Source organism: Nylanderia fulva, unplaced genomic scaffold (assembly GCF_048542155.1).
Source record: "Nylanderia fulva isolate GAGA-0341 unplaced genomic scaffold, ASM4854215v1 Scaffold13, whole genome shotgun sequence".
Taxonomy (NCBI): Eukaryota; Metazoa; Arthropoda; class Insecta; order Hymenoptera; family Formicidae; genus Nylanderia; species Nylanderia fulva.
This window is the reverse complement of record NW_028189518.1, coordinates 2,943,212-2,969,563: the sequence shown is the minus strand read 5'-3', so window position 1 is coordinate 2,969,563 and position 26,352 is coordinate 2,943,212. Positions and strand designations below refer to the sequence as shown.

General features: G+C 39.2%; 1 protein-coding gene across 1 annotated transcript in view; it reads right to left on the bottom strand.

Annotated features, from left to right (window-relative positions):
* LOC114932401 (headcase) overlaps positions 1 to 26,352 on the bottom strand; it is a 132,373-nt gene that overhangs the window by 80,755 nt on the left and 25,266 nt on the right. The window contains exon 2 of the mRNA XM_029304570.2: positions 25,486 to 25,582. Coding sequence (XP_029160403.1) covers positions 25,486 to 25,582 — 97 coding nt within the window. The remainder of the gene's footprint in view (positions 1 to 25,485; positions 25,583 to 26,352) is intronic.

Below are 26,352 nucleotides of genomic sequence, written 5' to 3'. Positions count from 1 at the left end.
GATCTCGGTCGAGAGAAAGAAGGAGATCCGATAAAGCGCGGCCTATCGAGAGACGCGGGAGAGAGCCGTGTATACCTCGTCGTAATTCTCGTCCATGAAGGAAGCAAAGCCGTCAGTTAGACGTAATTGAATAGCCCCCGAGCCTTAGGTGGCACGTTCCTTCCGTCTGTCGTATCGCGATTGTCCCAGGCAGGCAATATGCTCGTACAGCCCACGAGAGGCTTGTAGCTTTATCGCGTAAGTAAGAAATATAGGGTACGAAAATCTAGATAAATATTTCTCGATAAGCAACTGCACCTGGGATACCTCGGAACCCAATATGTATTTCTAGACTTTTATTGTTGTAATTATATGGACTGTCTCGCGCGCGCAACTGCTTCCCGTTCGCGATAGACGTTAATGCTAAGTGGCTAAGAACTTGAAAAAAATCATATGGCATCGCTCGGAAGATATTATGACGTAATATACGTCATCAACCTTCAATTTATGACTACTTCATACTAGTAAATATTACCCGAAGGTGTGGAATTATGCGATATTCCATATGTATGCAACTTTTCTTTTCTTTATTCTACAGAATGCTCTTCATACACGCTTCATTGAATTTGAAATGCCAAATCGACATAAAACATGTATATTTTTTATTCTTTTTATTTTTTATAATATTACTATTATTTATAACATAAAAAAAAGAATAAAATAACGAGAATATATGAATATTATGAGATCTAATATAGAGTCAATGATAAAATATACTTAAAAAAAAAAGAGCTTTAACAATTTCTTCCGTCTTTATGTCATTGAAACGAAGTTTGCATCCGCATTCGAAACTATGTGCATTTATGCGAAACGCGATATTAAACGAAGGATAAAGTTTCCATATGCTAATTATACTCGGCAATATTCCATGTGAGACAGCAATATCTCAGCACGAAACCTAAGGCGAAGTATTCGTACGTGCCTGGCAGACACCGAACAATTCCTTGGCAGTGAACGTGCCCGGCCGTGATTCATGTCGCGTCTGACTGACCTGCGACAATGTTTCCGGCCACGCGACTCTAAAATACATACACTGCGCCGATATATGGTACGGTAAATGCGTGAGGGAGACCATGTCGTGTCGAATGTCTCGACAATAGAGTCGCGACGCGAAGAATCCACTCCTCTTCAAATATATTGAGAAATTTAAATGTATCAAAATGAATTGCGAGTCAATAATAAAGATGTTGTATAAGTAGAATTCATGATTAAATTTATAATCTAAATAAAGAATATATAAATTTATCAATTCATATATTTATGTAATTATTATATTATATGTATATAAATACATACAATATATAAATATAAAAATCCATAATGTAATCCATGATTGTGATATAAGGATAAGGAGATACATATATCCTTTATGTAGATTAGAATCATGAATATTATGGATTATATTATATCATGGGTTGTATTTTTCCTTCTTTCCCTCCTTTATCCATTTTTCATATATACTCTTTTATATGAAATTACCACCTCTCTGTCACGAAAACAAATGAGATCACCGGTGAAGGCCTATACTTTAGCGCAAAAAGCGCCCTGCCGCGCGCTCGTTTATACGTGTGTCCCGCTATACGCACATTCACGCATGGTAACGCCTCTATACCCATCAAGCAGAGACCATGGTATTTCATCTCTGTACTCCTTTGAGCCTCTCGCTCTCCTCCTCGTTTCAACGACGTAAAAGTGACAAAACGCCACGATTACCGAGCGGCTATCTCGCGGGAGCGCGTCGCTGGATAGCTGACGACACGACCGGGACCTCTTTGGAATTAAGTACCATAGTGAGAGCCGTTTTTCAACCTTACCGTAGGAGAGAGACTCGCTACGCTTTAATATCCACCTTTTTTCCCCTTCACGCCAAGAATTCCATCTGTGCGGCCCTACGTTTATATATCGTAGAAGAGGAACACCCTTTAAACTCGTGGATAACGAACTTCAGGTGGATAACGAAACTTTATTTGTCATTTAACACGAAATAAATCCGCTAAATAGAATTTCAGAGTTTGCATCCTGGTTTTACAGACATATAATGAGTATTTAAAAGATGAAATGCATCAGTTTAACTTTATGAAAAAAAATCATGGTGTTTTAAGATATAAATATTTGTTTTAACATTTGTGTGCAAAATCAACAGGATTTATTTCGACAATTGTAACTCTCTTCTGTAGGTTCGCAATGATTAACTACGATAAAAAATGCTTCCCCTCGAACATGTCCGATTACGTTATTCGAGAGAGGGACCGAGAGGTATAACATGCGCACACACCGATGCGATTTCACCGATAACGATAACCCATATCCGAGATTACTCCGCGCAATTACTTAACGCCTTAAGACCCAGAGAGGCGACGTCCTCTCGCCGTTTGCATATAAAACAGGCGGTACGCACCTCTTCTTCTTCTCTTCCTCCGTCAGCGGGATTGCCCGGCGACCTACACGTGCTACGTGCCACGGCATTCCCCCTTCGACTTACACGGCCTGAGAACTCGATTAAAAGCGACTTAAAGCACGACTTACACCGTGAAAGAGCGGGAGCTGTATTCCCGAGATTATCGCCGGAGATATCCGCGCATCTCGTCGCGCGAGTCACCGGACAAAGGGAGTGATTATTATCGCGATTATCGGAGCCGCGCGTGTAAGAAAACGGAGCTCCCTATGTCAGGCAGATAAGCTGCAGCGATCCTAGACGGATTCTCATCCCAGATCTGGCTCATGGATACACCTACGTACACGTTTTCGTTGTATCGCTCTTCCGCGATTCAATTCATTCCATTTATCACGAAGCAAAGATCGACAGATATCTCAAGGTACGATACATTTGAAGAGACGATTCTTTGTTGAAAATTAAAACGGAGGTTTCTTAAGAGTTACACACTTTTCTAAAAAAGAAGGTAGAAATTTAATTCTTTTCTCAAATTTAGACAAATTAGACAAATTGAGAAAATGAAACTTGATGGATATTTTCTACTAATAAAAAGAATATTTATTAATGTCTTAATATTGTTTAAACTTAATTTTTACCTCCCTCTTTAGAAAAATGTAACTCCTCAGGGAGAAAGAATCATCTGAAATTTTTCGCACTTATAAAAATTGAAAACTTGTGTACGTGAAAAATGTATAAGATATATACAAACTTTCTAAATGTAATAAATTCTAATAAAAAATGTAATAAATTGTAATAGATTGATAATAAATCAATATGTCTTTTATCATCGTAAAAGATTCGTTTAACGTTACCGACGTAAACTTAGTGCGAAACTCAATTACGATCGACGGTAAAGGTTCTCCGTCTTGCGAACGAGATAAATGTGCAGGAAAGATGTGGCCGCGCGATCCATTCTCGAGAACAGAGTTTCATTCGGGACAGTGGTGCGGATGAAGTACCGTAGAAGCTTAAAGGACAATAACCGCGTCTAGGCCGGATAATGGAAATTTATGTCGTCCGCGTTGTTGGAAGAACACGAAGAGAGACCTACCTCTTCGAGGATCCACGACACGATGGTGCAATTCAATAGCAAGCGAGATTTAATCGTCGTGAACGAAAACACGCAGTGTTGTCGTTGTCGCTAAATTCGCGATTCGCCTCGTGAAATGTCCCAAAGCCCTCGATAACGGTAATAAAAATCCACGTCGAGGTATCGATTGTTCCGCGTCGCTTATTACACAAGCTATTTGGCCATCATTTTTTTTATCAAGCTGCCGAGAAAGCTACTTTAATTTTACTACAAACGCGTCAAAGTTTCTTTTCATTATAAAACTAGTCAGGTCTTCCAACGCGAAATCCTATTTATTTATTTTATACTTAATTTCTTTTTTAAATGAGGTCTTACAGTTTTAATCATTACATAATCTTCTTGTCTAAATAATTAATTAAATGTTTGTCTAAAAGTAAAATAATTTAAATATGTACGTATGCAAAATAATATTACAAAGACAAATTCATGTTTCAATATTTATTTTCCATTTATCTTGTTATATACCTATAATTATTCTATATAATTATCATTCATACGCACGTAGCATAAAAAACAAAAAGATTGCATAATAGAAAAACCTAACGATCTCGCTAAACATAGTGTTTAAATGATTCATATAAGGATATATAATTCCATTATGTCTTTTGTCTTGAATCCCATTGCTGCTGTTAATTGCGAGAAAAACTGATGCTATCAGATAATAATTTAGAATAACATCTCGTGGAAGGAAGAAACATATCTACTAATTTTAAACGAGAAAGATGTCTTCGCTCACGTAATATCTCAGGTTATTTACTACGTGTGCGAGAGATCGTATCTTGCAAGTACAATAATGCACCATCTCGGCGGATGCGGACGTTTATCCCGAAACGCCGGAGGTTAAGGATAAAGAGATATATACACGAAGAGATGGACCAGACGTTTCTCCTAGGGAAGAAAGGCGAGGAGAAACGACGCAGAGACGAAGTATTTTAATATGACACAATCCTCTTACTACGTTCTATAAAAAGTTTAATATACCCGGTGCTGTCCTTGCGGTCTCGTTCCTTTCCACGGCTCCGTTTTTCCCATAGGACGTCGAAAAAGAGGGAGAGAGAGAGGCGGTGAAGAGGAAAGACAGTGTGCTTAAAACCTCGGAAACTTTTGGAGAACGGCAATAAGCCATCTCGATGATCCGCCATCCTCCCTCCATCTCTCTCTTCTCTATAAGCTCCCTATAAATCTTCATTACGTTATGCCAAGAAAACGCGATAGAGGCGGATCGGATAAAGTCAACGGAGCTCGCCCGATGATAGATCGACGAATCTGAGGAAGGAGAAGATCGTTCTCTACCACGTCGCGTGGTGGAGATGGTGGAATTTGGCGGATCGAAACGTCGAGACGAAAAGCAGGGCAATGTCTCGCTACTTCGGTACAAAGCCGTCGAGCCGAACGAGATTTTTCCAACTAGAAAGCTCTACTCCTCTCGGTAAAGTGGCGAAAACGCACCCCTTCTCCACGCATGATATGTCTTTTCTTCGCGCCACCTTTCGTCTCGTATCAATTTGAAACCTGTCGGCAGCAACGCGCGAATAATCGGAACGAAAAAGATTTATATTTTCCAAGGTTTACTCCCAAATATAATGTACATCAAAATCGCAAGAATTACCATTATTCATTTTAAAAATTAGAAATATATTTTTCCCATTTCTAAAATTAATAATATCATGTCATTCTAATATTAATAATAAATTAAATTTATAAATGATTAATTTTTTTTATCAATTTCGCAATTTGTCCTACATACAAAAAATCGTGAAAGAGTGGGAAACGGCAATTTTTCGATTCAATTATATTTACTTCGACTGGATTACTAGAGCGAACACGAGAAGCGAAAATGGAATATGTATCCAGAAGTCACCCAATGCGTGCTCAAACTTTATTTAGGAGATGCTGCAGCCGTCCGGGAGAGAATTCGGAACGTCGCGTGTGTGATCGGCGATCCCGGAGAGCCGCCGAAATCCCAAGACAATCCTTCTACTCGTCTAGTCGGCCGGACGTGAACGCTTCTTTCCACTCAATTCGAAACGGCCAGCTCGTTCATGCAAGGTACAACATGTTCAGAATCCAAAACGAGGACGAAAAGAAGAAGAGAACGATTTGTCCATCCCTCTCCCGGCTCTTTTACGAGAAACGAAAATCCGATTTCTCATATGTATGCTACATGACAAACCCTCGAACGACCTTCTTCGCTGATCACCGTCGCGCACATTTCCCTGGATACTAATTTAAAAAAAAACCTTTACGATCAAGTTTAACGACTTTATACACGAAATTGCACACTGAAGAGAATTTATTGAACACCATTATTCATTTAATCGCGATTTATATTTAACGACATTACTTAATTTGTTTCTTTTCTTTCATTTGACACGATAAATTTTAATATCCGTAATATATAAATCGAGAAATCTCTTGCGTCAATATTTAATGACATTTCTGATAAGCTCGGAGATATTCCTTTTGCACGATTTATGCCGACTCGTGTGTATTCGCGCGTGTCTACGTGGTAGTCTATCTTCCATCAAACACCGTCGTACATCAAGGGACACGACCCTCCCGTTCGTCGTTTTCCATCTCTCATACGCGCGCGCGTTCTCGCACGACGGAGACCGTCGCTGATGAGCTGGGGAAGATTAGCTTCGGTCTCTGTTTGGGGAGCTGATTAGCCGGCGGCCCTTTGACGCGAAGCCCGCTCGTAACTCTTGCAAATGACGATTCTCGCCGTTTTTATATGTTAAGACGCGCACGTGGCACGTGTGAGCGCTGCGGAAACACTCTTTACGGACGTAAGATTAGAGTGCACTTCGCAGCATCCGTGCATATAAATTTTAATGAGACCTACATTAGATATGGAATTAATTTTCCATATCTTATTAAAGAATCTTCGAAAGCCAACGTTCAGGAAATAATGATAAGAATTTTTTCACAGTCAATTACGCGATATCGTTTGCCATTCCCCGTTCTATTCGTTCTTTGAGGAGAGACGATCGTATTATTTCCAAAGATTTCATTTCTTTTAATTAGTTATTCCTTCGCAAGAAGCTAACTAGAAAAGCGGTATAAGTGTACATATAAAATAAGTATAAAAAGTATATGAAAGTGTAATATGATAAATTAGCAACCAACAAAAAAAAATAGCTGCAAGTGTTCAAAAATTAAAAAATGCTGTCTCTCGAATAGTGAAAGTATCGAAATAATTCTAAAATGACTTTCTCCTATCGCGAACATTTTCTTAACGCTTATCGACGACTCGTGGACAGAAAAGACCGTTTCGAGAGCGTCGTCCGTGACGGGAGAAGGATAGGTGTGAATTTTCTCGAGGCTTTTCCCTCGGTCGAACTCTGTAAACGGAGGCCATCAGCCCAGACAGTGTCTCGGGTCTGGGAGCTCATACATCAACTTAATGCGCGGTTGACGTCTCGCAGTCGCGCGCCACAACACCCGATACAAGCCGGTAACAAACCGAGACAGAGAGAGAGACCAGCCGCACAATGGCTTCCGGTACTCCGCAGAGGAGAACGACATTGTCGGAGCGCAAGAGAGGAACACGTCGCGTTGCTTCACCGCGAATAGGGAGTGTAGGTGGCGCGCCTGTGCTTATAGGAGTGTGTTGGTGAATGCACCGAGGTATGTCCCCGGAGGAGCAACGCGCGGTAATCGAGAGGTGTAGGGGAACCGGGAGAGGAACATTGTGCTCTAATCACGCTATTGTCTGCCCGATGATAGCGACAGTTCTTGGCGTCGAGAGCGACGAGGATGACGAGAGTCGTCGTTAGTCGGCGCGAAAGACGAGACGGGGAACGTCGTCGACGACGACGTCGTCGACGACAACGATGATGACGGCGCCGGCGATTAACGTTGCCTGTCTGATTTTCGCGTGGACGGAGCGTTTACCTACAAAGGGTTAAAATTGCTGGGAGGGCTGGCCCTTGATTACAGCATGCGTCACGCCGTGAAATCGTTGTCGACGACTCGATGAAAAGGATAGAAAAATAATATGGCCTGTGTGTTATTATATGTATGCATTGAACGTCCGCAGAGGAAGACAAGAGGAGGCTTTTCGTTTGACAAAACACTGGAATTTATTTGTATGTTAATATAAAAATAAAAATTTTTTAAATTAAGACAAAAAATAAGGAAAACAATTTTAATTTCCTCTTTGAAAAAAAAAAATCCTGCGGATGCCCATATATGGACGTCCGCGGGAAGAGGGTCCCGGGGGGCATTGCCTCCCATTGGAATCAGTAAAAAAAATTAAGCATTTGTTCTTCTTTTGACACTAAAACCACTAAAATTTATTTGTATATTTAATATAAAAAAATGAAAATAAAATTTAAAGAATTACGAAAAAAAGAAACAAAAAAATTTAATCATGCCCTCCTCCTGGAATAAATCCTGCAGACGTCCATATATATATGAATTCGAATGTAAAAATTTTGATTAAAAAAAAAAAAAAAAATGAAAATACATATCGATTACTCGTATATCTCTTCCTCTACTTCATGTAAAAAGCTTGCAAAATAAAAATGAAGAAATGGTAGGAAAAATATTCGAAATAAAATATATGCGTGCTATTCCCATTCAACGCTGTTTTATTTCTTTTCCAAGGCCGATACTGATTGTCCCTATAGACATCGGAGGTTCGTCGCGTATAAAACTCAGTGTTAAAACGGTAGATCATAACGCTCGAAGAGACCCGAATAAAGGAGAAGACGAGCGCGCGCGGAAAGGAATCGTTATTTCTCTTTCCGCAAGATTGCGTAACGATACAGGGAGAGAAGGTCTGTGCGAGGCAGCCTCGTGTAAAACGCGATAGGACCGCTCGCGTCTCCCTCGCCAAGTTTACTTAAAATGCGCGCGTGTCGAGAAAGAAGATCTGTCGTAAAATACACCTTTTCTCTGGCATTCTCACTCCCTCTGGCCTCCCGGTTTCCTGTCCCTTGCCACACCCCTCGATTACGGTCGTCGCGTGCGTCGAAAACGCACAAAGCGCGTGGGTGGCGTCGTGAGCGTGTTGAAACGAGAGGGAGACGAGAGATCTTAAGTCGGGGGCCACCGCGTCGAAGAGCTTTAGGTTTCGCCCGTACCCTGAAGGCAAAATCCTCACCCTCCCGTCTTGGCTCGAGCCAAGTTCAAAGACTGTGTTTCAGCGTCTCTTTCTGCGAGATACCTCATCATAATCTAGTATATTCCGCCGTTTCAAAGGTTACGACGACTTCTCTCTATCTCTCTTTCTGCTTCTCGCCTCGCGCACCATTTTTCCAACTTTCATTTTCTTCACCTGCCGCAAACGAGACGAGACGCCGCGAGATAGATAAAGCGATTTATCATGTTACAGACGCGCAAGAAACTGCGCCAGCTTGAAAGGGATTGGAGAAAGAGAGAGAAAAAGTACTATATATAGCTATCTACATAAAGTTAATATAATGACGTAGACGCGGTAACTATTAATCTTTTATCGCGACGGACACGTGGGTTCGAAATCAATTTCGTGTGAGAATTAATTATGTGTACGGTCCGGTTTGTTCACTTCCCTCCGTCAGGGTCGATTTCACTGAATTTTTTCATTTGTTTTCATTTTCGCCGTATCTTTGTTCTGTTTCTGCATTACAGTCATGATTTAAAAAAAAAAAATAGGAAGTGACTCGGATTGATTGTTGCGCGTAATGCTGTGAATCTTTCGCCTTAAATTGATTTGAGCTGTGAATCTTTCGCCTTAAAATTGATTTGATTAATTTTTACAAACGCGCAATCATTATTATACATTATATATAACAATTACATAATTTATATATTACGCCGTACATATTATATATATAAAAATTGTTCCGCGTACAAGAATTATATTATCATCGAGAGAAAAGCGAGAAAAGTCGCTACATACGAATGCTGTGAATCTTTCGCCTTAAAATTGATTTGATTAATTTTACAAACGCGCAATCATTATTATATATTATATATAACAATTACATAATATATATATTACGCCATACATATTATATATATAAAAATTGTTCCGCGTACAAGAATTATTATCATCGAGAGAAAAGTCGCTACATACGAATGCCGTGCAGAAGCTGTAACTTCAATCGACATTTCATTCGCGCGTTTCCGGTCTCCGAAGCGATAAAACAACGAAACGCAACGTAGGCGCAATCTTTCTGTAAGATGCCATTTCTTCTTCGAGTGTAAAATGGGTTATGAGTATCACAGGCAATCCCACGGCACTAGGGTGTCAAGTCCCCGGCGAAAGAATCCGGAGGAAAAAGGAGAGAGCGAGGAAGCAGCGAGAAGAGTGGGAGAGGTCGCCGGGTCGTCTGGCGATGTCGCCGGGGTGTCTACCCCGATGGTGGTGATCATCGGGGAAAGTTGGCGAGAGCGCAGAGTCAAGGCCGCAGAGCGCTGGAAGCGCCACCGTCGGTGCCGCAGCCACCCGTTTTCCATCCCCCGCTCTCGACCGTCACCACCATCCCCGAGGAGAACCACCCCCGCGTGTAGAGAGATCAGCCCTGGTAAAGTTGGAAGGGGTAGGCCGTGTCTGTGCTGCAACGACGGTCGATAGAATCGTCTGCGCGCATGCGCAACCGAACGCTCGTCAGCTGCGCCATTGATTCCCACCCACCCCTTTCCACCCCCGAGACCACCCACACCCCGTCCGACAGACTTAAAGAGAAGAGGACCGTATAAAGATCGCTAATTTGTGTGAAGGAGCGCCGTGGCCGAGGAACATCTCGTGAACGAAAGGCAAAGGGGCTCCCGATTGAGAGGGTTCGTCGATGTTTGGATTTCCCAGACTCTTCGAAGAATGACCAAGTTCGTCGTCTCCCATAAAAGAGTACTTTTAGGCTCAGGGAGACTTCTTCGAGAATCAAGAGAGCATCGAGAACAAAGGGGAGAGAGAACATAATTTTGATCAAGATATTATCCGTCCGAGACTCATGGCATATTATTCGAATTTATGACGCTATTTGAATATTAATATAGAATAAGCAAGTTTAATTCGAATTTATGTTGCAGGTAAATTTTAAGCAGGATCGATATTCATAAAACTTTAAAGCTTCGAGGCTCTAGAGAAATTTTATGATTGTCAAAGACGCAAATGGCGTTGCAAAATTTGGATATCGAACAGATATCCTCTTAAGAACGAGAGAAAGAAGAGCAAGAATTTAATGTATTGATTAATTATCTATTAAATGGTGTCTTTTTAAAGGACGAATGAAAAAAGTGACGAAGGTCACTTCTGGCCTTTTAGTTACTTCCGCGAAAAAAGCGCTGCGCTGGCTTTAATAGAGACCGCCACGCCCGGAAATGACGTAATGCCGAACGAAGTGCGCGCAGAAAATGAAGAAAATATATATCATTTTACGTCCACCGACGATCAGGAAATTGAGATTAAAATCTGAAAAAATAAATCGAGCAGATCCAGCACGAAGAAAAAAGTATAGGAAAGAAAGAAAAAAAAAAAAAAAAAAAAGAATCTTTATACGGCACGCGTCGACTTAAGATCGAATGTAGGACCGCCGGACACTAAGGGAGAGACGAGTGATACAGGATACGGTCAATGATTTCATGAGCATTGTTGGGAACGACGCGGTATTGATCTTCGGTTGCAAACATTCCCGCTTCCGTCGCGCCGCAGTTCCTCCTCTTTCGTGTAGCTGCGAGAAACCTGAACCTTCCGAATTCCTATTGCGTAGCGCTATCTTTTTCTATCCCTCGCTTTTGAATACTTACGGTTGCTGACCATAGGGGAAAGAAAAAAAGAGATTTCATTCGAAAATTCATAGCGAATACAACTCTGGGAAGTTTGTTTAAAGAAAAAAATTGCACCGATGTCTTTCACATTAATAATTTGAGAAATATTAAGTGTGTGATAGTCGTTATATTATTTTAATAAGAATTAATCAAGTTGCTTTTCAATTGCTATCTTGCTGTACGTCGCTCAACGCTTTAACGAGTCTGCGTGTTCTTTAGAGCGATGAATACGAAAGTTTTCTCAAAGTTGTGCTCAGAATGTCTGATGCCGTTTGAAATGAATGACGGACGTGCGAAAGATGCGTCCGGGAGAGGAGCGACGCGAAACAAACTCGGTGAACTTAAGCTAACGAGCGAGTCACTCACTTCGAGCGGTACCTTTCTCCGGCATTTATCCTCGCGGCAGTCACTTCACACTTGTTGTCAGGCTTCTCTCGGAAGCAGCGTTGCGTATAGCAGCGAATAAACGACCATCTATTTCACCTTAAAATCCAAAAGTTTTCCTCACGAGTAGACACGCTCGCTCAAACTTCTCGCGGAACTTCTGATGCTGACGTGGCAAGAATTTACTAGTCGTAAAACGCTAAGAGCATCTCTCGGAGAATGAAAACAGATGTTGACGTCAAACGTGATATGTCAAAATTATTTTCAATATTTTCCAAAGTATTTTAATATTTTACGACGTCGAAGCAAATGATGATTGAAAAATGAAATTCTGCGTTCTTAATTCTGACTGCTACACGACCTACTGCTACTGGCATTGTAAACGGACCTGACAGTTCGCATTTCCACGACCGTATCAATGGCAACGGAATATCAGTCCGGGAAAGCCACGGTTTTGACATTCCGCTGCCATCCCGAGCCATCAACCTGCCAAGGGTTGCGGCTAATGTCGTTGATATTCAGGACTCAAAGTGCGAGGGTCGCGTTAATGTCACGGGAGAGGGTTCGCTGTCCAAGAGGCACTGTGCGGTATCCATCCGGACGTCTCGGTCTACCGAGGGACGAGGGAAAGCGCCAGGGATTGCCCGGGACCGACCTGGTTCGAACCGCAACCGAAAGGGTTACCGTGAGGACGTTTGCTGGACACGTTGTTCCACGACAGATCGAGCCATCGTCCCAGACATTCGCACTTAGGTACAACAAAAAAAAAGAGAGAAGAAGAATAGTCTCTCGCCTGCCGCCGCAAATTTTCACCGCCTTGCTTTCCAGTCCACCCTCAAGATGAAACGAGACTGATATCTCTCGCTGTTAAACGGAGCGAGAGAAGGCACGGCGAGAGATTTGGCCGTACTAAAGTTCGCACGAGTGCCTGCCCCCTTTTTTTGCAATTCTCAAGCAGTCGATGTAATCTATCGGGGAATGTGTGGAAACTATGTGAGCAAATATATGTGAAAAGAAAATGAGAACACGTCTTGGTTGTGGATGAAACGTTCTTTTTACTGCGCGATCTATTCAGGATTATGGGAGAAATTGGACGAAACGGTTATGGGCTCTTAGGATCGTGCTTCCGATTATCGTCTCCAAAGGAAAGAGAGAAAAGGAAAATATTGTTAATTATATTTCACTAATAATTTTCGTAACTCTCTATTAAAAATCGTCAATTTAAATCTAAAAAATTCTCTGCGCGCAACACACAGCTACGGGAAGAAAAGTTCTCTCAATTTAAATTTTAAAACTAGTTTCCTAATCTTCGAATGGAGAACTTCAAGCGAAACAACAGATAATGTCAGAGTATCGTTGTGCGAGAAGAATTCGTTCAGTACTAAAATCGCCGTTGGCAATCGTAAATTTGGCTGATCCTGGCTGATTCCAATATCGAACATCGCCATCGCGTCATCCCCTGGCCCGCTCGCACCCACAAACCACCCTTTGCCCTTGACATTCAGCGCTACGGACGATTACGAGACCGAACTTTCATCCCTTGTAACGACATCGTTTAAAGTTTAAATTACACCCTCGCTAAAGCGTATCATGGTATCGCGAATATGAAAAACATTTTCCGTCTCGTCACACAATATATATGGAGTGTATTATATATATATATAACCAAATAAATTAAATAAAAAAACTATATCCAAAATAGTTTTGAAATTTAGTCGAATCATTTTCTCATTTATTTATCAATATAAGTATAAAAAAAATTCCTATTAAAGTAAAATCTTTTCAATATTGTTATTTTATAAATCAAATAAAAATTATATTAAGCAATAAAGAATTTTCTCTATTTGGAGAAAAAATGGATATTTAAAACTTTTCAATCAAAAGTCCAATAAATTCCGTGAATTTCCGAAAGATTAAAAAGGCGGAACAAAACAGCTCTACTACTCAGTTTATCGAGGCAAATTTTAAATTTCTCTTCGTTTCGGTAGAATAGAATACCCGCGGTATTTCACCAACGAGAAATATCTATGTCCAAATGTACGAGTCGCGCGAGTATACGATGCACATACTTGGAACACCATGCTTCCTGCCCTCCCAACTATTTGTGGCACTTCAACTGGGAGAGGATCGGCCTCTATCTTGGTGACTTTAATAGGATGCCATTCTCTGGCTCGGACAATGCGCAATACCATCCAACGAACTTCCAAGTTTGTGCTATCGTCATCGCAAACGTCCCACCGTGCGAAAATAATGAAAATTCGACGGTAATTTTGCCTCGCTGCATTTGATGCACAGCACATACAAATTCCAAAATCACGCCGATTTCAAAAACTTTACGAAATCTTACAATTTTTCGACAAATCAATTAATACTTTTTTTTTTAAATATCTATAGTCGTTTATGCAAAGCTGTTATTAGAAATAGTAATAAAATAAAGAAATGATTGATGTAAATATCTTTTCGATTTTATTATATTCGATAAATCACGATAGACTATATGATAAATGATGATATTAATGCTAATGAAAAAAATGCCTGACAATATACCGCGTATATGTATGGCTAAACTTTCTCACGATCACTCGTTAACAATTAACGACTTTGGCCTTTTCCCTTAGTTAGATTTCCCGGGAACGCATCTTACGCTCCGAATCGCGCGAGTTACAGTCGCAGTTATAGCGAGTTGCGCAGTTAAATGCTAAGTCCTACATGATCTACAGCGACTTTTACGACGCTCGAAGTTGAAGCTGAAATCTTTCCAAGTCACGTAAATCGTTATGCGAATAATCGCGGTGTGAGGTACTCGATATCTCGCATACCAAGTTTAATAATTGTTCAATGATATTCAATGATTTTATATCAAGGAGAGAATGTTTTTCTTCCCTTGCGCAATAATAGATTCGCAGCTCTCTCCGTTCACTTGTCGCGAGTACTTTTCATCGACGATCGTAAAAGGTACATAACAAACTTCGCAGTTCAACCGCACGATAATTGCGCGATGCACTTAGATACGCCTCGAGTATTTAGTCCATCCAGTATTCGAAGTAGAAGTTCGATCGCTCACGCACGGAAATCGAAAGGTCGACGCGCGCCTTCATCTCGTGGGAACGCGTTCGTCGAAATAATTTTCTCTCGCGGACAGTGCGTGCGTCTGAAAGGGAAAGCCGTTCCCGGCCTAACGTTATATTGACCTCCCGCAGGCAAATTTCGGCGTTCTCACCCATAAGCGTTCCTTTTCCCGACCCGGTCCCCCTTATCAACCTCGGTAATAGCATAATAAATCTACCAACTTTTCGCGGGTATTCCCCTTACAACCGCAGCCGATGCTTCGAGGTCGTTTCACGCGAGCGACCTCGCACCGAGAGAAGCCCCGGCGAACACACGTTAGGGTATTTTCGGGGACACTATTTCACTAGGAAAATTTATATCTTAATTACCGGTGCTCCCGCCACCAGATAGATACTTTGGCCTTTAATTAGTTCCGCCCAACGGAAATGTGAACTTTCTGCATCAATCATCCCTGTGCTTTTGCCAAGTTATCAGCTGTTAAATACCTCTATCGGTTATATTAATCCGCTGACGACGGATATGGCGAATAAAATGCGATAAGTAGAGTTAAATTATTATTATTATATAATTTGCGTATTAGTAATACAATATTTGTAACGAGGATAAATCGCAAGGGAAATTTTCTCGATGCGAATATATAATGCAAGAAGAAGTTTTAAAAACTCCGGCAATATCCCGCGCGTCACTGGAGGTTTACACGAAGAACGCAGACAGATCGATCCATTGTGCACAAGAACCAAATCACCGCGCGTAACGCCTCGTATTCCAACTATTTCTCTATCAGGGTCTCCCCTTGCTCGGGTCTCCCTGTGGGAGACAGCGAGGAAAAAGCCGACGCGCACAGATCTCCGCTTGAACAAAGACGAATCCGAAGTAAACGGAGAGAAGAAATTGGAGAGAAGGAAAAATGTGCTATCAGCTACACACACGCACAAACACATATACACGAAAAAGAATGTCCGTCGTAATAACGTTTCTCCCTCTTCTTCCTCTGTTCACCTCATTCCATTCTGTATTATTAATTACTCGAGAATACTAATACCGACAAAATGTCTGCAAATGTCAAGAAATTATTCACGTGTATAATTGAAGAGTTCTAACATTCCAATTATAAGAAATCAAATAAATTATTAAATGTATTGTAAAAATGATATCTTGATTGAATTATTTCAAGCTACTCGAGTCGAACATATAATTAATTTTAGCTAAAAATGTCAATATATTTTATTGGTTACATATTTTCCTTAATTATCAATAATATCTTCCCAATAAATATGCAATTATACGGGTTTTATTTATTTTTTCGCTTAATTATTCTTTTCGCGCAATTTTCTTATCTTCGCAGCGTCACTTTATCTCTTTAGAACGTCGGCCGCATAATTTCGGCATTTTTCTTTGACTGCGAATAAAGAAGCATCCAGCAGCTCGAGGGCGGTAAAGAGATTTTCTCGCGATATTGCAGAGCGGTTAACGCGCTTCGCGAATTTTAATATCTTACGCGGCGGCATTCCTCTCCAAAGTCTCGACATCTCGCGGTCGATTCGGGCAAAATTAGTCCCCATCCCAAACAAGATTACGGAGAGAGTCTTGGCTCCGAAATTCGAACACAGGCCACGCGTATATAATCGGCATAGAGAAAACACCGGTTCGAGAAATTCCCGGGAAAGGAAGGAACGCGCATTTCTCGTTGAACGAGAGGACAAAAACCGGTCGTCCGACACGGGAGAAACCCGTAAAAGGCACCCTGTTTCGCGACGAGAGAGAACGGAAGCGGGCATCGCCGTCCACCGCCACCATTATTTTTCGCCCACGAGGAGACGTGTCCGGAACGACGTGTCGTCGCAGTCTCTCCCTTTATCCCTTGCGCCGAGAAAGCTTATACGCGGCTTCACCTTTTTACTCTTAGGCGACATGTCAGACCGACGACGCGACGCGACCGCAGAAGAAGGAGAAACGACATTTGTCTCACCGATTATGACGTGCTCGTTTCTTTCCTTCTTTCTTCCTCCCCATCGGACGTTGGACTTTCTCACCTCCTATCCTTTTTCCTTTACGAGAATGCTTGACCGCTCATTGTTTCAGTCACGACGAGGGCGCTTTGTTTCGAGAAACCACGATTTGTCAGAACGCGATGCACGATAAGAAGTGGGCTCCCAAAATATGTATATGGCTGACCGCGACAATGAAAAAGATAACGATTTCGAAGAAAATGCATTCAATATATCCTACGCTCAATTATATATTTTTTTAATGCAATTATAATATTTTTTATCAATATATGTGATGTATGTAATTTTTACAATATTATAAAAGTATCTATTCATTAAAAATCTCTCTCGAGCTCGTATGATTATAAATAAAAGCGTAGAAATGTTTAACACGAAAAAAATAACACCACTCCTTTGAACAGCCTGCAATTATTTGAGCGTGGAATAATACGCCTGACAATTGCTTTAATTTCCGTGACTCTTCAGCTTAATGAGCATGAGAAGGAAGGAGGAATCGTTCCTCGCATTATCATTCATAATCCTCTTCGTCAAAGAGAGGTCATTGGTTATTCGTCTCTGTAATGATGATGAAGATGAGGAGAAAGCACGCATCGGCCATTTCAAATCTCTTATTTCCTCTTCGTCATTATTAAAAAAAGATTACTCACGAGAAAGTATGACTTTTGAAGATATTTAAAAAAATTCGCCATTTCTTTAAATGACTTCTAAATACTGCTTCTTTATAATTTTTTTATAATCTGTATGCAAAAATGAGAGAGCATGAGAAAAACAAAAACTTTTTATTTTCGTCATTTTTTTCCTATTTTTTTAAGTAGTTCAATACGGAGAGAAAAAAATTGATCATTTTACACATCTATTATTCAATTGCCGCATTATGTGAATAAAACATGCACCAACCGTCTAGCTTTTTTTTCGCCCTCGAAAAAATTGTCCGTGTATATATATACTCATATATATATATATATATATATATATATATATATATATATTTATATATCAAGTTCACGGACAAAAATACTAGTGTGCGCGTGACGTGGGGCGAGAGAAGCAGAGCTATCTTGCATCGATCCGATTGAGGTAGGTCGGGTTCTCAAGGGAACCCGACTCTTATCCCAGTTCAGGGATAAATTCAAGGACAGCTGCCTATACGACCCAAAAGTCCGCGTTGACGGGAGCCATAAACTCGCATTATCGCATAACAAAAGATAAAGGCGTTTTTTTCAAACTATTAATATAATTACGATGGAACGATATGGATATGATAAATGTTTTAAAACGATAATGATAAGCCAAGATAAATATCGCGTGAGTAACTAAACCGGAAATTGAACTTGGATCGTTCATTCGCTGAGCAAAAGTTTAAATGGACATGTTTCGTTAATATTCATTAAACTTCTGGAAAAAGAAATTATCGAGATTTGAAGAAAGTTTATAATAATAATTTCGCACTGTTAATAGTATTTTATTAATCGTAATTATTAAGTATTTTATTTAAAATGTATAAAGAATCAAAATCTAATATTATTTTATCAAATCTGGTATATACTTTGATAAAATAAAATTAATACCTACATCTTGAGAAATAAATGTTCATAAAAAATTAAAATTCAGAAAATATTTTAATCTCAAATATAAATATTATAATAAAGAGAACTGGGAGAAAAACACAATAGCAAACATTGAATCAATGTCCAATTAATAATTCACATAATTATTTTGCATTCAAGTACTCTGTTTTTTATTCCTTCTCTCTCTCTTTCTCGCGAATATCAGCACGTTGCGCGAGTTGCGCAACAGGAAGACGAACGTTTAAGCTAATGACCTTTAATGCAAACCTCCATTGTATGCGAAGAGTGTCAAGCCTGCAATGAGTTAACGCACAAAATACGTTCAGCAAATAAAAAGAGAGAGAGAAACTGTGGAGCAAAATGAATTAAAGATTATAGAAAATAGTGTGAATATACATAATTCTTTACAAATAACTTCCTATTTAAAATAAATATATGGAACAATCCTTTTTTACACTCTCAACAATTTCTTATCGATCGATTTTTATTTTATTATCTACTTATATAACTAATATTGTTATTATACCACAGAAAAAATAAAGTACAAAGAGAAAGAAGCGACTTTCAACTTCTAAACGTAAAAAATTTTAAATTTTGAAACCTCATGCAACACAATGAAAAGCTTCTCCTTTTCCCTCGGTCTTTTAAAAAACTAATCAAAGTTTAGTAAAAGCTAATGAGATGTGCAAATACTTTCCGTGGTCGCGACTACCATTTTCTCGTTCACGTCGTAATGAAATTAGTACGGCCCGACTTGAAACACCCGTTCGAAACTCAAGCCACCAAACTTCTGTTCCGCCATTTCGTACTGCCGCTGAATTTAATCAACGCGAGCAACGAGGAGCAGGAAGATTACGTTACTTAGAGAACTACTTTAGAATGACGTGATTGTTCTCGCACCGGCTTGACCACGGAGGGTCAATAGGTTTCAGATTACTGCTAACGCGACAAAGAAACCGTCTGACAATCAATAGTTGACATTGTGATATTAAATCTACAATGATATGAGTGTTTTGCACTAACGATTACAATGCAATGATAATGGAAATTAAAAAAATTCTCGTGCGAAAAAAATATTCCAATCTATTTTTCACTGATATCTATTATATAATAAAAATTTGCTATACGACAAAGAAAGGATAACTATATTTTGCTTTTCGTCATTAAGTATCTGTCTGCTTTGAAATCAAAAGTCTCGGTGTGTACAAAAGTTTTTGTCTCGAAAGTAGCGGGAAATACCACGACGACATACAGTACATAATAAATCCACAAGAACGTTTTCTATTAACTCGAGGTGATCGGAAGCGGTGGTCGTCGTACATCAGCGTCAAGCTCATTGGGAATCAATGTCCATCGAATCGACGAGCGAGACGACGCGACGCGGAGAGACTCGAAAAGCACGAGAGGATGCTGAAGAAAGGAAGACCTCGGTTTTCATCTTTTCCAGGACGGCTGAATTACGAGAAAAGCTTTTCGACGTCGTTCTTACGAGCGGTCCTTTTAATTAATCTCTGCCCCCTCGAACACGAGTATCATTCAAAGCTCTAGAGCCACTCAGTATAGACCAACCAAGGGTTTCTCGCGCAAAATCCTCGAGAAAATTACGCGGTCCATCCCTTGCGAGACCGCTCTCGTCTCGCACTATGACATGGGTCTGCACAGTTTTTATAGTCCTTTTTCGCTTTCTTTGTTTCACGGATTCGTGTGAATGACATTAACATGAAAGAAAAATGTATTAGATAAAAGAGAAGTTTTATAGATGTTAAATTACATATAATGGAAAATTTTTTCAAAGCTCTGTCATCATCAATTAATTCCTTCGTTTAATTAATCAATTAAAGCATCTTTGCGCTAGTTTTAATAAAAAAAAAATAAGCAACAACCCGAGACAACGCTCGATGGCAATTTACATTTCACACGTATGTCCTTGTCAAAAAAAAAAAAAAGCGTAGTTCGCGAATGTTTGATAACAGAACAATTCCTTATCAAAGCCGAGATAACAAGATCAACGTAAAGCTTTCAGCGGTGAAATATAACACGCTCGGTATACGTGTTGATTCTGGTGAGGCACTGGATTCAAGTTCAAAAAAATTTATTTCAAGAAAAAATCTTATTGTTTTATCTAAAATAATAATTGTATATTACGTTGTCTAAAAAGTAAATATATAGCAAGTACGCGAGATAAAGAACTAAAGTGTCCTTATTTTAATTATTTTAATTTTATTATTTAATTTTTTTATTATTATTGCATATATTATTATTTATACTGTAATCTATTTTATTTCTGCAAAAAAAAAAAAAAGATGAAAGAAACAAAATATTGTGTACTTGACATTTTGCTCGCTCAGTATTTTCTGCACGCTGACGTCGCTGACATTCGATGCATTTATCTTCGTCACATTGCGCTCAAGAAACAATATTTATCGAGTCGCGAGATAAAGAACCGCAGTTCGCGTATGGCGGACTGCAATAATAAACTATCGTGCCAATGTAACGCTTAACGTATCGAGTATTCGACGAAATGATAATATTCGGGTCGTTCAACCGCTTTCATACTTTGAGAGAAGAGAGGGAGTTTATGAAGCTACGTAAAAATAAATCACCACGCGATATTTATATCGAAACCGTGATGTTTCAATTACATAGTTACAACGCTAAAAGGAGGCAAAATAAATACGAATTTATGATGTTATTTTCGAAAGCATTAGTTATCAAAATATACGCCGCATTGTTAGTTACATTATATTTAGAGTTACTATTCAGATTAAAGTTACGAATTATTAATTATTATCAATATTTAATTACATATTATATATTTTATGATATCGGTAGCTTTAATATAATTTTATAATTAGTGAGAACTCTAAATATAATGTAACTAATAATGTGGTGGCGCTATTAATTTATAAATGTTCGTCGCTTTTATTCCGAGAGAAGATAGATAAAACCCAACGTGACGAGACGATATGTGTAAAACGAATGCAAGCCACTCCTAGTTTCAGTGTCTATATAAGCCACGCGTGTCGAGTTACTGTTACTGCATCGCGACACGCCACTTTCCCATTTTCCCATTGCTCCTCCTGTCCGATTTATCGTCGGACGCAACCAGCGAGGTCGTTGACATGCAATTCACGATAGTTTGTCAAGATTTTAAGCTTCAAAAAATTACTTTACAAATTTCCGTAATCGAACTCTTTACAAATATTATTACTGCGAAATGCGCGGACTAAAGCAGAAGAATAAAAATCGCGAAAAGGATTCGAGATGACGTTGAATCGGTTTTTCAGAGTGTCCACAGCAGACTCAATGAAAAAAATTCCCAGATTTTTTCAGATTTTCCAAGACCAGAAATTAATTTTTTTCCCTGACTTTTTATAGTATTATTTTTTCCAGATATATAATTTGCATATATCTATATATGATAAATCAATTAAATGTTCATGTCCTTAAGATATTTTGGTCAACAATGAAAAGGTTTGGAAGTTAAAACAAGAATTTAAATCAATTATGTACAATCTGCATTATGTACGATAATCGAAACAAATATGTCACAAAAACTAATTACATAATCACCTTTTTTATTTACAAATCAAATTTTTTAGCTTTATCTCTATTGAACACATTGAAATAAAATAACACGACAATAATTATATAAATTAATGAACACGCTGTAGATGAATCAATTTTTAACAACACAAAATTAACGTGCTGGGAGTCAAGGAAATTTATATTTATTTAATAAAAAATTTCAAATTAGTGAGACAAATGTAGAATAATGTGAAAAACTCCAGATAAATAGTAAAACTTCCTCACTTTTTCCCTGACACTTCCAGATTTCTAAAATTTCCTGACAATGCCCAGTTTTCCAGATTTTCCTAGACCGCTAGACACCCTGCATGCAATTCGCGATAGCTCGTCAAGAATTCAAGCTTAAAAAAACTTATTTTATATATTTCTGTAATCGAACTCTCTAAATATTATTACCGCGAAATGCGCGGACTGAAGCAGAAGAATAAAAATCGCGAAAAGGATTCGAGATGACGATGGGTCGGTTTTTCCCTCGCCTCGATAGCGACGGAGGGTCTTAACGGAGGAGTTATCGCCATGACTTCCAATTCAGGGCGACAATCCTCCCGGTCTTAAGTGACTCCGGGGATTGCTCGGCGGTAGTGCACATCGGTATTCAACGCGCAAAAGGCAAACCTTGCATTTTGCAATTCGCATCGCGCAACGCAGAAAAGGGATAATCCACCCTCGATACGAGAGAGGGTTACACAGAGGAAGAGAACGGAACACGATTGCTACGCGGGAACGCGGTTGCCATGGGAGGATTTCGCTGCTGGGTGTGTTTCGAGGGTTTTCAACGGAGGGTTTATGACGAGATGCCCCGGTTCCCTCCACAAATCCCACTCCCCTTTTTCCCGTCCTTCTCCACGAAACCATCTCTGCTACTGCACGACGCAATGCGTGCACACACACACGTTGATCGCGCACACACGCGCGCGCGCGCACACACGAGATCGATCTCCCTCGAGTTACCTAACGGCTCTCGTTAGGTTTAGTTAGGCCGGCGAGGCCGAGAACCGGTATTATTGAAAAACTGGAATCAGCAGCGTAGCTGCGGCCGGTTCGTCGACAGAACGCAGGCGCTCGAGAACGGTTACGGAAAGTCTTATTGCGCAATACTCGTCGACGAAAGAATGCAAAACCGCGAGAAAAGGATATATACGCACCCTCTCTGCGTTTTATTTTTCTAATGTCACGACATGAAATGCGAATGTATCGGAAAAATGTTCGACCGGTCGCTAATTTATTGCGCGAGATATTTCGATATATTATTGATGATGGCGAAGTATTAAATATCGTAAACGATTTTTAATGATAACGGGGCTCGTTCGTATATTTAGGCAGATTTTTCGCAAGCAGTGCCACGTGTTAATGATGCCGAGGCAGTTCTCGCTGCGAGCTATAAACGTCGTAATAAAGCGCGTAGTCGAAAAAAAATAATCCAGGAAAGGGTGTACACACACACGTGCTTTCTAATAAAATTACCAGGATAGATTTTATGAAGGCGTCGCAACGCGCGTGAAGTCGCGGGAAAAATGATGGCTCTTATTTCCGCCATATGTCGATAATAATAGCAACGACAACAAATAATAGCGTAACAGACATAGCGATGTCGGGTTTTTTGAGTTGTAGCGCATGCAGTAAAAAATGCATCGCTCCCAAGTTTCGACAGCGCTAATTAATCGCGTCGTTAACTTCGTATTAACTTTGACAATTGCTCGTCTGCAGGTCCTAACAAAAATACAGCTCGGCTGATTCTATCGAGACAAGTTGGAACCCCGTGCGAGAGAGAGAGAGTATGTACCCTAATTCAGAGGGTAACAGCAGCCAGCTGGCTGCTGTATACTAGTCATCCTTTCTTTCTCTGTTCTCGCAAACAAGCGCCGAAATGGCAGGCAATTTGAAGGTCGAGGTCGGATCGTAGGTCAAAGTTTGTTAAGTATTACGGAACGGGAGTTGGGGCGTGCATCACTTATATAGATCCCCTTTCTGCCACAAGAAAGCTACCTCGTTTCTGTATACGATAGATGCAAGATAAACGCAGCATATTTTATATGCGCGAACATTAAAAGCTCGGCCATTCATCGCATCAACGAATCATAATTTCAAAATGTAGCATGTATTGATATTATCTTTCATATAATTCATCCACCATGTAATTTTCTATGCGAGGTCAGAATGCATTTACATAATTTATTAACCTCGTTAATAATGCATGTTTTATAGAAGTTTCGCTTACACCTGCATTTGCAATATTTTGTCATAATTTGACAGGCATTTTCATTAAATAAATTTAGATATAAATATTTATATTCTTTATTGGTATTATATACATATATCATGACATGCAATTTTATAGATTTATTAATAAAATGAATTGACATTTAGATTATTTTACATTACGTTGCCTGTGTATTTCACGATTTTTCAATTCTACTATCCTGCAATATAAAAAGACGACTAAAGTGTCCATTAAGTAATCCCCGATTAAGGATATTCTCTGTCTCTTAAAGCGCTATTTGCGATAATAAGTCAATTAATCGGTCAGTTAATAGGTATATAAGTCAATTTAATACAAAGTTAACCGACATCAGTGCAAGCAAACTTTGCACTGCGCGAGTTGCACAAGTCGAGGGAAAAGTCGTAGGCGAATAAAATCATTCTTTAATAGCGACGCACGTAAACGTACGCGCGTATATATGCGTGCGTGTGTGCGCAAAGAGAAACACATGCATGCTACTCGGTTTCTACTCGAGTATTGATTTCCCCACGTGTATTTAGGGTAGGACGACAGTGTTACAGGACGAGATGCGAAAGGATTCGCCGGGGGCGTAGCTTATGCCTGATTTACGCATGTGGAAAGGACGCGGTCTCTCGGCCGAGATTAATTTAACGAGCTACGACGCGATTAAAGCTGGTCACCAATATCAGCTTAATCCTCCATCTATCAAACCATTTTTTGTACCTTTCGTACATATGGAAATTCGCGTTTAATTAAATATGCCGAGTTATTACGAACAATAAACTTTTTTTTTATCAAATGTATAAAATTCTGGGTATAATAGAGAAAATATTAGGAATAAATATTAGATATTAAGAATAGAAATTATTTTAAAAATGATAAAATCGAAAGACTGATATATATATACAAATTCGGGTATAAAGGGCTTTTACAAGGGCTCTTATTCAAAATTCGTTATACTCAAATTTGTATTTGTATATAAGTGTCCTTTCAATTTTATTATTTTCAAAAGAACATATTCCTATTCTTAATATTTAGATAATATTAATTCCTGATTTTTTTCTCTATTGCGCTCTGGACCAAAGATCACAAAATAATTTATTTCATAATTAAAAGAGATACTTTTTTATTTTCAAAAATACTTCTTTTCGAATGTACTTAGTATTTTGTTTTGCTTGCTGCTCTGCGCGATATATCATTGTAATCGCCAACGATTCATTTAACGTCAGTCCATTTCGTTAACAAAACAATGTATCGTAAATTCACACATCTCGTAAGCGAAACTTCCGTTATGTCAAAAAGTAGAGAGGTAATTAATTACTCACCTTGATGTGATAGGAGTTGAGTTTGGTACGGGGCAGGCTGTTGAAAGCGCTGAAGTCTAGACGACGGGAGAAGATGCCATTGGCGCCGCAGCTTTGTCTGCAAGCAACAAAACAACAAAATTGTTTAAACGATATTAAAAAGACATAAAGACGAAAGATAAAAACGCAATTATACATTACGTGTGCATCATATTTCTATTTTTGCAAAGCGCACGTTCTATTTTCGAAAATCAACACTTGTCATGTTGAATATTCACATGAACATTGATATCGAACGACATTATGGGTTATTAAGTAAGATCGTAAACGAACTCTTTAAAGGGCTTCCAACAAAAAAGTTGATGTTCCAGTGAATTTTTCGCAATTCATATTAACTTTCGGACCCTCGGCCTCTCGCTTGATAACTTTCTCCCCTAAAGATGCCAGTATATGACCCCTCGTTATACGAGGCAGGCTTCCTTTATGCATGTACGACGACGAAAACAAAATATCTCTAATTGTAAGCATGAATTATTCGCACATACATGTGTTTTTCATTCAAGTTTATTATTAATCGTCATAAGAAAAAAACGGAGAATAAAGTTTCCAAGTAGAAAAACTCTACTCGATAAAAACGTATTATAGATCGATTACATAACATATGTATATAAGATTTATTAAAAATAAAATATTGATTGATTTCAAAGAATCCAAGAACTTTCAATTCCTTTTGCTAGAATTATTTTCAGATAAATAAAAAAAGATATATTTTTGCAATAAAATCAAAATTAATTCAAGCGTGAGATAAATCTTATCCATTTATGATCTTTCTTGTGTTTAAATTTGCATTTACATTGTATGTAGTTACAAAAATAACAATCAATGTTT